The sequence below is a fragment of the Hyperolius riggenbachi genome, chromosome 2, assembly GCF_040937935.1.
Source record: "Hyperolius riggenbachi isolate aHypRig1 chromosome 2, aHypRig1.pri, whole genome shotgun sequence".
In the NCBI taxonomy this organism is placed as follows: domain Eukaryota; kingdom Metazoa; phylum Chordata; class Amphibia; order Anura; family Hyperoliidae; genus Hyperolius; species Hyperolius riggenbachi.
The window spans coordinates 316,503,481-316,516,107 of NC_090647.1; the positions used below are offsets into that span (position 1 = coordinate 316,503,481).

Below are 12,627 nucleotides of genomic sequence, written 5' to 3' on the forward strand. Positions count from 1 at the left end.
TGCGGCAACTAACCTAGTGAGAAGGGACAGTGTCTGTTCTCATAGGCTTTCATTGGACACATTTTCCCATCCGGTCCAGGAAAGTGTGCCAAGTTGGGACTATGTGTTCTGTCTTGCATTCCATAGCGAACGGATCCGTGTTTTTTAACAACTGGAAGCGGATCCTATTTTTAACATAGGATCAGCATTTAAGCGGACCTAAAAAAAAAAATCCCGAACAGGTAGTTTTTTAAGCAAGTGTGAACTGGCCCTATGCCTGCACCTACTCAGGGAGGAGACCTTGGGAAAACTCCTTAAAGAGAACCTGTAACAAAAAAGGTCCCCTGGGGGTACTCACCTCGGGAGGGGGAAGCCTCAGCGTCCCAATGAGGCTTCCCCCTCCCCAGTAGCTGCAGGCAGTCCAGTGCTGGCTCCCCCGAAGTGTCCCAGAATCCTCCCTCGACAAGCGCTGATAAGCGCTGATTTATTTACCTTTCCTGGCTCCAGCGGGGGTGCTGTTGCGGCTCTCCTCACGGAGATAGGCGAAAATAGCCGATCTCTGTTGGGCTTCCTCTACTGCGCAGGAGACTTGCGCCTGCGCAGTATAGCGGCCCAACAGCGATCGGCTATTTCCGCATATCTCCGAGCAGAGAGCCGATACTGCACCTGCGCTGGAGCCGGGAAGGTAAATATTGACATCCCAGATGTTCGGGAGCTTTATCGCCACCGCTGTGGGACCGAGGAGTACGGGGGAAGCCTCAATAGGATCCAGAGGCTTCCCCCACCCGAGGTGAGTACCCCCCCCCCAGGGGAGGTTTTTTTCTTTACAAGTTTTCTTAACACTGCTACTGCCTATAGAGCATGCCCTAATGGCTGCAGCTCTGGCGCTTTGAGTCCACCAGGAGAAAAGTGTGATACAAATGTTCTGTGTCTTGTTTTAGATGTTCTGTATCTTTATAACTTTAGGCAATGGCCTGCTCAGAAATTGCACATCATAAGCGTTTATTCGCATTTCTGATCAGCTTTCTGCTATTTTCCACACTACGCGTGTGGGTTCGCAATTGCACATCTGTTCACCACATCTGAAAAATTGTGAAAAAACGAGGAAAAGCAAATGTGAAAAAACTCATAATGGCAGAAACATGGAAAAACGATTTTTCCAACGTGTTGCCTGTCTAATGAGTTCTTGTTTGCATTTCCTGAACATTTAAAATTTTGAGTCCCAGCACCATATTGCAAAGCATGTGCGATTCCCAATTGTTGGACATTTATGCTAGGTAAACAACCTACAATTTTCTGGCAGATTTACCTGCCAGATTGATTATTTCCAACATGTCCGATCTGAATTTTTTAATCGATTCTCATAGAAGTAAACGAAAATTGATCGGAAAATGTATCGAAATTCAGATTGGACATGTTGGAAATTATTGATCTGGCAGGTAAATATGGTGTGTACCTAGCACTATGTGTTCTTATGTATTTTGGTTAGATGTCAATGCAGCAATTGTATTGTATCTAGGCATGCAGCTGGTCTTCAGAATCATGGTGCCCATCCGCAATCTCTATCCCACAAACGCTTCCCGGAAATGCAGGACACGTAACTGTGCGTTTCAGCTAGCAGCACTTCCTTTCAGACTATCACTTCCGGTCGGGAGCCCGCGCTTTGCTGGTGGAGCGGAGGTCGGTAGCGTGCGCTGGCGCTGTGTGTGCCGGAGAGCAGACCGCAGATACAGTGTGCCGCTTACACGCTCACTGCTGACGTTCGCAGCACATGTCGCGCTCCAACATGCCGCGGGTGTATGTAGGACGGCTCAGCCATCGGGCCCGGGAGAGGGACGTGGAGCGGTTCTTTAAGGGCTTTGGAAAGATCGTGGAGGTGGATCTCAAGAACGGGTAAGTTACGGGGCGGCAGGCGAGGTGAAGGGAGCGGAGCCATCGTTGCTGCTGCACTGTGTCCTCGGCGTGCACTCGGCGTCTATAGAGAAGGTGGCCCGCATGTGCTTCATATATGTCTGCAATATGCCTGTATGAGGGGAATCCACATGTCCACAGCCCACACAGGAGGAGATCGCACTGGAGAGGGAAACACTCTGTTGCAGATTTCACCCTCCATACGCATTGCTGACCTTTTTTGAGCGATGTTAAAACCCCGATAAGGGGATGTGTGTTATGACCGTGCGCTCCTGTGTGAGCTTATGGACCCCTTTTTGTTACTGGGACGGGCAAGCAAAGAAGCTATCAAGATGTAGGCGTGGCAAACAAAGTAATACCTTGCCTCTAGAGATGCGAAGTTTGGATCTTTTTAATGATCCGGATGATTCGAATCGGATCATTTTGCTACCGAAGCATTCGGGGGTGAAATGATTAGCAGGACAGGAGAAGGGGACACACAGAGAAGGGGAGAAGGTGGACAGAGAAGGGAGGAGGGACGAGCAGAGGGCAGAAATGTTTGTTTGCACACAATACCCACATGCTGCAATCATATGCTTTACATATATTTCACCTATATGTTCATCTGTATACTCTGAATGCAAACGTAGCACAGTGAAAGAAAGCATTCCCAAAAGATAAGTGCAGCTGTTTAGAGCGAGTGCAGGAGGATCATATTACGCTGCAATCACAGTGTCTGCAAAGTTACTGAGCTGTGCTGAGCCAAAAGCTTCCAATGTGTTCACTATGCACAACTAGGAACAGACAGCCTGTAATGAGCAGCACGTTATAGCCAGTATGTGTGCTCTACACATATCTGGCAGTGGCACCCATGTCCCCTCTCTCTCATCTACCTGTGGCTGTGCAAGGCTGCCTCCCCTCCAACAGAGCTATCCATCTCTGCTCTGCTTCCAGGACCCCGCTGCCCGCTGAGAGGGGGCGTGTCGCTCGTGGCCCCGCCCCTTTTGCGATCCGAATCACTCATTTTGATGATTCGACTCACAAAAGAGATTCGGATCAAAGATCAGAATCGGTCATGATCCGGACAACACTACTTGCCTCACTGAGACCAACTGCTTATACTGCTCAATGTTTATATTGTGGTGGACAAGTCAGTTTGTCAAGTGCTTGAAAACTGGTGCTGGTTTGTTTCTTCCAGCAGGTTTACAGTGGTAGTGCAGGAAGGGGAGGTTTGTAGAATGGGATCATTTCCTACCCAACAAAACGTTGGTTAACAAGTGGTTTGTTTATGGAGACAATTGGACCATAAATCAATTTCTTAAATTAATGCATCTTAAAGTGGATCCAAGATGAACTTTTACTCATTGCATAATTGTGTTCCTTTCCTATTGTTTATAGGGCATTCCTCAAGCCAAATACTTTTTTTGTTTTAATACTCTAATTCCCTATAAACTAAACAAGTTACGCCCACAGGTTTTCAGAGAGCCAAGGCACTTTCAGACAGTAGTAAGGGCTCATGGGAGCTCAGTCTCGGCAGGAGGCGGGGGAGGTATTACTAGCCAGAGATTTCAGAGGGGAGGAGGAGGAGGGGGGAATTGGGTTTTTTGCTCAAGATGCAGATAAGCCTGCCTCTGTGTAATGTTTACAAACAACATGGCTGTTGTCATTGTATCGCAGGAAGAAATAATCAAATTCTATTAAAGCTGTTTGCAGACAGATTTGCTGTGTAAACTATCTAAACTTTAGATAAGATATATAGACAAGTTACTTGTTTTAGTTAAAAGGAGCTGTATTTCTCATGCTGAGACAATGCACTTTCTATAGTGAAGGGTGGGCAAATCAGGCAGAGAGGGCAGGAAATGACATCAGGATTGGCTTCAAAATAGCCACACTTAAAATGGGAAATGCTAAGAAGAATTTTCTTTTTTTACTGTAGAAGAACCACTAAAATCAAAATGTGGACAGTGCAATACATATGTTCTATTAGTAGAGCAAGTATTTATTTATGCATAATCGCATATGCGGTTTCCACTATGTGCTATGAAAAATGCGTATGCAATTCTGCCTAGTGTGTTCCTACCCTCCAGAATTCTGTGCATCTCACTGACCATCCCTAATTGGCATGGTCAGAGAGATGCTATATGTTCTACAGGGCCTGTACACACTGCTGCGCTTGCGCTGCGTTTTTTTAAAATGGCAAGGTCTTTTGAAAAATAATGAAAATCGTGATGACCTGTACACACTGGTGCGATGCGTTTTTAGAAAAACGCAATCGCACTGCCTCCTGTGCTTTTTTAATGCGATTCCATTGCGTTTCTCAGAAGTCGGTATCCCAGAAGACTGCAATTTCCTGATTCCTGTTGTAATGTAAACTAGAAAAAAAAACAAAGGATCATTTAGCCAATCAGCTTTTTTAAAACGACATATGCACTTGCGATTTTAAAACGACTTGCTCTTGCGATTTTGCTTGCGGTTTTCAGTGTGTACAGGCCCTTATGCTGCTTGGAAATGGACCATTCAGAATTGTTAGCTGCTGCATTTCATTGGCCCATTTCCAAGCTCAATAAATTAGTATCAGTTCAAAATTGTATGAGCATCTCATTGACCATCCCTAACGTCAAATCTATGCTTTCATGCATGTCCACTGGAAATCTTTACGCTGCATTATAACACTGCACATTTTCCTGATGGTGGGTGTCCTGACACACTTGCTCCTGGGCAGCAACAGAGGAATGCCAGAATTACATTGCACTGCAATACATCAGCAAAACACTCACGTGAACAGTCTTTGGTTGTGTCTAATGGCTGCTGCTACCATGAACTGAGGCTTTTTTTAACTTTTTATCAGAGCTGGGACACACACGTGCACACACACACGTGCACACACACACGTGCACACACACACGTGCACACACACACGTGCACACACACGTGCACACACACACGTGCACACACACGTGCACACACACACGTGCACACACACACGTGCACACACACACGTGCACACACACACGTGCACACACACACGTGCACACACACACGTGCACACACACACACGTGCACACACACACACGTGCACACACACACACACGTGCACACACACACACACGTGCACACACACACACGTGCACACACACACACACACACACGTGCACACACACACGTGCACACACACACGTGTACACACACACACGTACACACACACGTGTACACACACACACGTACACACACACACGTACACACACACACGTACACACACGTACACACACGTACGTACACACGTACGTACACACGTACGTACACACGTACGTACACACACGTACACACACACGTACACACACACACACACGTACACACACACACACACGTACACACACACACACGTACACACACACGTACACACACACGTACACACACACACACGTGTACACACACACGTACACACACACACACGTACACACACACGTACACACACACACGTACACACGTACACACACACGTACACACACACGTACACACACACACACGTACACACGTACACACACACACACGTACACACACACACACGTACACACACACACACGTACACACACACACACACGTACACACACACACACACACGTACACACACACACGTACACACACACACACGTACACACACACACGTGTACACACACACACTTCTAATTTGAATTTCCCACGTGCAGGCTCATCTGTCCACCGCCACGAATCCTGACCTCCTCTGGTGTCTGGTACCACGTGACTCAGCGTGTATAGTGGTGTCGCTACATGTGCCACGTTGCACATGTGCTCTCACTCTGTCAGTGTTCCCAACCCTGTCCTCAAGGCCCACCAACAGTGCATGTTTTGTGGAAATCCACAGAGGCAGTTAATCAGCTCTGTTGAGACACTAAAAGGTTTGTGGTTTTCTGAAAAACATGCACTGTTGCTGGGTCTGGAGGACAGGATTGGGGAACTCTGATCTAATGCTGGGTACACACGTTGAGATTTCCTGCTCGATTTGCGGGATCGATTCAATTATTTCAAACATGCTCGATCGGATTTCGATTGTTCCTGCCGACGATTTTGCATACTTAACATGCAAAATACACGGCAGGAACTATCGAAATCCAATCGAGCATGTTTGAAATAATCGAATGGATCCCGCGAATCGAGCGGGAAATCTCAACGTGTGTACCCAGCATAAGTGATGCCAAACACCAGAGGAGGCCAGGATTCACGCTAGCGTGACATGTAAACCTCTGACACTTCACACAGGGGGCACACATATACACATGGGGAGACACTGGCCGAGGGTATCAAATACCGTTACTGACGGAGCCCATCTTACTAAGATTATCCAGCATTCTCGATTGATGCTTTCGACAGATTTCGGCTAGAAGTCGATTGAAAGATCAATCAGGTGGCCATGCTACATTGGGCTCTATTCTCAAAGACTTCCCGCATGCGGTAAAGTACATGCGGGAAGTTTGTGACCAAAATACAGTCAAGTTGACATTTTCAAAATGTTCCGCATGCGGAAATAGTGCAGGAAAAATTTCCGCAAAAGTCGGTATTTTCCGCAATAAAAAATTAATTCTCAAAAATGTTTAGGCGCATCATTTCGTCGTTATTTACCGTTTTTTTTTTTATCACCTTCAAGTAGTAGGTGATATATTCCGCATCCCATTGACTTTAATGAAGTCTGGAGGCTTAAGGGCTGTGCTTGCTGGACTTTAATTTTTTTTTTTTTAAACACTTTTTCATGCAACATTTTTACCACATGATTCCCGCATGAATAATAGCTGTTTCCGCATCTTTTTTTCCGCATGCGGAAAAAATTAGTGAATGTGGAAAAAATGCGGGGTTTACCGCTGGCGGAAATATAGTGGTAACATTTTGCGGAAATTTTTGCTCTTTGAGAATAGAGCCCAATGTGAATTTTTTTCTGATTTGATAAAATTATTGTATTGTAAGGCTGATTGGCCCACAATATTGAGTAATGTATGGGCACCCTTACAAGTTGCAACCACCTCTAATGTGTAGGTAGGCCCTTAGTTGGACATGCTAACTTAAAACCAGTTGCTAAGCTTGTCTTATTGGATCAGATGTCATGCAAATATCTAAACTCATGAAATGCAAATGTAACCATGACAGCTGCTGGAGCTTCAGGTTAAGTATACTTCAAAGCTGGCATTTTATAGTGTAGTGTTGATTGTTAAAAAAGGAACTATAATGTTAAAGTACATCAGCCAACGAAGTCGGCAAGACCTTGTGCTAAAAGGCAGAACGTATTTGTGATGCACTACATCTTGTTGCAAAGGTTTGTACAATCGCTGATCTGTTGAATAGAAACCATAGCATTTCAACTTTGTGTATAGTACACAGCAAAATTCAGAGCAGTTTGCTTAGTGTGGATGGGCCTTTTCTGGTGTGATATTTCATTATTTATTTTCTGGGTAACTCCTACTGCAGAGACTGTCTTATCTCCTGCCTCAGCTCACCATTGATATGCTTTTTCTTGGCTTCAGCAGGTGAATCAACTGTGCTGTGGGCATTAAAATAAAGGAAAGGTTATCAACCTTGCGTCAGCTTTGGTGACTAATAGATAAAATTTGAAAATCGAAAGATTTTGTTTCAATGACTTAAGGTACATACCTGTGGTATTGTCCGTCCAGGATCAGGATCCAATCCTCTTGGGTGACGTCGCTGGGGAAGCCTGTACAGAGGTGTCTCGCTGTTTCTATGTGGGGGAGGGAAGATGAAGTAGCTCATGCATGATGTCATGCGGCAAAGCTATGTCCTCGAAGTTGGGTACCTATTGAGTGAGTTGGGGGCGGGGCTGCCGTACACACACTGTTGGCTGAGGCAGACGTTATCAGCCACCTCAGGTGACTTTAATGAAGCGTGTGTACAATCCTTTAAAGAGACACTGAAGCGAAAAAAAATATATGATATAATGAATTGGTTGTGTACTATGAATAATTACTAGATGATTAGCAGCAAAGAAAATATTCTCAATTTTTTTTATTTTCAGGTATATAGTGTTTTTTCTAACATTGCATCATCCTATAATATGTGCAGATTACACAACACTCCGCATTCAAAATGAGTCTTTCAGAGCAGTCTGTGAAGTAATGACCTCTCCTCTAGCAGAGGAAAAGTAAACAGTTCAATTACAGTTGAGATAATAAAAGTCAGATAACAGCCCTCTCCATGACTAAAGGTAGCCATACACTGGTCGATTTGCCATCAGATTCGACCAACAGATAGATCCCTCTCTGATCGAATCTGATCAGAGAGGGATCGTATGGCTACCTTTACTGCAAACAGATCGTGAACCGATTTCAGCCTGAAACCGTTCACAATCTGTGGTGGTGGTGGTGCTGCCGCCGCTTCCCCCCATCCCGCATACATTACCTGCTCCGCCGGCACGACTCCCGTGTCTCCGCTCTTCCTCTCCGCTCTGGTCTGCTCTGGTCTCCGGCATGCTTCCCTTCTTCCTGTCTGGGGGAAGTTTAAACAGTAGAGTGCCCTCTACTGTTTAAACTTCCTGCCGGGACAGGAAGAAGGGAAGCATGCCGGAGACCAGAGCGGAGAGGAAGAGCGGAGACACGGGAGTCGTGCCGGCGGAGCAGGTAATGTATGCGGCTCTATTGCGTCGGTCGTCGGGCACTCGAACGCCGCTAGCGATGCACTCTTTACCCGCGGGCGATCGACGGTTATTTTCCGCACGGCGCGATCGACGGGATCGGACGGAATGGATCGAAATTCGGCGTGTAGCGTGAACGATTGGCAGCAGATTCGATCCCAGTGACTGCTGTCGAAACGGCGGCGAATCGGGCCAATGTATGGCCAGCTTTTGTTAGTACTTAGTCGGAGAGCTTAATGGCTTGTTTGCATAGAGATAACAACTGGAGTTTCTCAACTCTTCCTGTACTGGAAACAATTAGACTGATGTATCTGATCTTAATGTTTTTTTTCTTAGCTGTACTACACATACAAATCATATCATTTTTTTTTTCGCTTCAGTGTCTCTTTAAGCCTCATACACACGCTTAATTTAAAGTCGGCTGTCACAACCGATAAGTGCGTGTACAGTGGGACTGTACTCCTGAAGCTAAAATTTAATCAACTCCTCCTAGGTACATATGTGGACATTTGAAAGCATTTCCAAGCATTCCCTGTGTAAAAATGTTTACTTATAAGGTATCTAGCGATGATGTGCAGATTTAACTGAGATAGATTTCTCTGATCGAAACCGATCAGAGAGAGATCTGTCGGCTGCTCATGCACAACAGTCCGATTCGCAATTAATTTCATCATGACATCTCTTGGGCATCAGCCTTGTGATGTCTCTTCTATCGCCGCCCCTCTAGTGTAAATGTGTCCCCACATGTTATCCATTGGCAGCTTGTGAGCACAAATGGAGGAAGCGGAAGACAGATGGGCACCATGGCGGGTGACAGCAGACAGCAGCTGCAGCTATTTGTTGACTAGTGCAGTGGTGTCACAAGTATTTCTGTATTATATAAATTTGGATGAGCACCTTTGACATGAATCCGGAGAAAACAGTCGAGGCAAGCAGCAGGCGGACCTTTTTAATAACACTTTTCATTGGCTTCCACAGTTAATGGCGCACAGAGAGTAGATTTCAATTTGCCTATTGCTGCATTATAAATGTGGCTGTTTGCATGACGTTAATGTTTTTGTCTTTTAGGTATGGCTTTGTGGAGTTTGAAGACATGCGAGATGCTGAAGATGCCGTCTATGAGATGAATGGGAGAGATCTTTGTGGTGAACGAGTTATTGTGGAGCATGCACGTGCCCCAAGGAGAGACTCGCAGAGTACTAGTAGTAGTAGTAGTAAGTCTTTCTGTAATAGCTGCACTTTGTTTTTTTCCAGCCATTATTTAAAATGGATTCAGTCAAATTTCTAGTTTGCTATCGGCTGAGTGAGATTTTTTTTTTTTTTTTTTTTTTATAGTAAGTTTGTATTACTTATCGCATCATGACTGATTTATGTTGTTTAGGTTTACAGATTAAAGTAAACCTGTGTTCATCTGTTAATGGAGTGAGTAAGGTCCATGTTGTAAAATTGAGCCTGCTTCTTCCTCCCGTACGAAGTTTCTCCCACTTGCCAACTGACACTTCCAGTCATGTAATATTAGTGACAGGTTTAGTTGGCAATGATATAGAGAAAGCAAATGGGTTCAGCTTAGGGTGAGATTTACAACTATGTCCTCACTTTTGCTCCATAAGAAAATGAACACCAGGTATAAGTGTGCTGTTGAATTAAGCAGTATGTGTATTCAACTGGTTTGTTTACATATGATGTAATACATATATACACTTTGGCATCTTGTTTTATTTGGGTATGTACTATGACAGTACAAGAGTGAGTGACACTTTTTCTTTAAAACGGGGTGCCAAGTTATGTTGGCACTGAAAACTAGTTGAAGGGCAACAGAAGTGAGAATAATGTGGAGGCTGCCATATTTATTTCCTGTCAAGCAATACCAGTTGCCTGGCAGCCCTGCTGATCTATAGTGTCTGAATTACACCAAAAACAACCATGCAGCTAATCTTGTCAGATTTGACAATAATGTCAAACGCCTGATTTGCTGCATGCTTGTTAAGAGTCTATGGCTAAAAGTGTTCTATCTAGTACACACGATGCAATTTGCCGTGATCGGAAAATCGTTCAGAGAAATGATCAGACCTGTCAGAGGTAATCTATTCAACCATCAATCTTATGGAAATTTGCATTGTGTTCTAGGCACTAGAAGCAGAGGATCAGCAGGATAGCCAGGCAACTGGCATTGCTTAAATGGAAATAAATATGACAGCCTCCATATCCTTCTCACTCGAGTTGTTCCTTGAGGTTCTCAAGGCAACCATGGATATCCAAGAAAAAAGGGCGGAAATGTGCTACTTAACCACACATATTCAAGCTTTGTAGTGATGGGCTCGTCTTTCCTGGTTCATCATATTGTGAAATGCACTACTGCTGAAGAATTAGTAGAACCAGAGAAGTGTCTATGCTATTCCCAGAAAGCTGAAGGTACCCATATAATAAGTTTGTTACAACCTACATCACCGATCTGTCCCAGGCTGGCCTTTCAAAGACTGCCGCTCATAGCAAACTGAGCCAAATAAGCTTTTTTGCTGCTTAGCAGGTGGCTCTTTAACCACTTAACGACCGCCTAACGCCGATAGGCGACGGCGGGTCGTTAGTGGTATAGCATGGGAGCGTCCTTTCCATGCCAGTTCGCGGAGGGTGCCTCCGTGAACAGTGTGCGAGCCGCCGATCGCGGCTCACACACGTAATGTAAACGCGGGGAAGAAATCCCCGCTGTTTACGTCATCAGCGCCGTAAGGCAGATCGGCGATCCCCGGCCTCTGATTGGCCTGGGATCGCCGGCATATGATAGGCTGAAGCCTATCCTACAATGCGCAGGATGGATATCCGTCCTACGCAGCACATGATAGGAAAGGGAGGGAGCGCAGAAAACGCTGCGGAGGGGGGCTTTGAAGAAGCCGGCGGCGATCAGACCACCCCAGCAGGACATCCCCCTAGTGGGGAAAAAGGGGGGTGGGAGTCTGATCGCTAATCCTGATCGGTGCTGCGAGCTGGAGAGCCCATGCAGCACCGATCTCAGGAAAATCCCCTGGTCCTTAAGTGGTTAAATTAAAGTACACCTAAAGTGTGAGGGATGTGGCAGCTGCCATATTTATTCCCTTTTATACAATATCGCTTGCCTGACGGTCCTGCTGATCTTCGGCTGCAGCGGGTGTCGTAGGCTCACAACAATCACAGGTGGATGAACGGCATGGAACGACAAGGAACGGATTGTTGGTTCAGGTAGTATTAATTGGTGGAACAATATGCTAGTTACATTCAAGTAATCCAGTTCAGTGAGCTTATTGTAGGCAGGATCAAGTACACCGTGCATTTCGTCAGCCTTGTTACGGAGTTCAAAATGTGCTAAATGCATTTTCTCAGTGTTTCCTGTAAAGTAAACCTGCCATGAGAGCCTGCAAATAGGGTGAGCCTTAAAGGACAACTGAAGTGAGAAGGATAAAGAGGCTGTCATATTTATTTACTTTTAAACAATGCAAATTACCTGGCTGCCCTGCTGATTCCCTGCCTCTAATACTGTTAGCCATATACCCTGAACAAGCATGCAGATCAGGTGCTCTGATGGAAGTCTGACTAGATTAGCTTCATGCTCGTTTCAGGCGTGCAGTCCACACACTACTGATCCTTAAAGTATGTCTGAAGCGAAATGTTAAAAAAAAAACATACTCTCCTTAGGAAAGCAAAGGCTCTGTGTCCCGTTCCTCTTACTGTCCCCACGTTCTACCAATGGATCGGAGACTGCTGTCTCTACCTGAGGCTTCAGCAGCCCGAGTGCTCCCGAAGAGATGGGCTGTTCCGTATTGTGAGCACAAGAATACCTGCTTGCGCATGCGCAGTATGTATGGATTGTCCCGTGTAGCACTCTGGCTTTTGTCTTCAGGAGCACTCAGGGTTTTTTTTTTTAATTCGCTTCAGACTCCCTTTAAAAAGCAGCAGAACTGCCAGGCAACTGGTATTGTCTAAAAGAAAAGGCAGTCTCAAAATGCCTCTTACTGCAGGTTTCCTTTAAAATAATTTCCTTGTTTTATGCAGATATGTTAGTTTTCAGGCTGTAGTCCCTTGACCTATTCATCTGGAACGTGTATGCATATCCAGGAGCATAAGACAAAAGATGT

General features: G+C 45.3%; 1 protein-coding gene across 1 annotated transcript in view; it reads left to right on the forward strand.

Moving 5' to 3' along the window:
• Positions 1-1,619: 1,619 nt before the first annotated feature.
• The window catches only part of LOC137546553 (serine/arginine-rich splicing factor 6-like), a 29,006-nt gene continuing 17,998 nt past the window's right edge, over positions 1,620-12,627 (forward strand). Inside the window, exons 1-2 of the mRNA XM_068269160.1 lie at positions 1,620-1,872; positions 9,590-9,735. Coding sequence (XP_068125261.1) covers positions 1,751-1,872; positions 9,590-9,735 — 268 coding nt within the window. The 5' untranslated portion in view covers positions 1,620-1,750. The remainder of the gene's footprint in view (positions 1,873-9,589; positions 9,736-12,627) is intronic.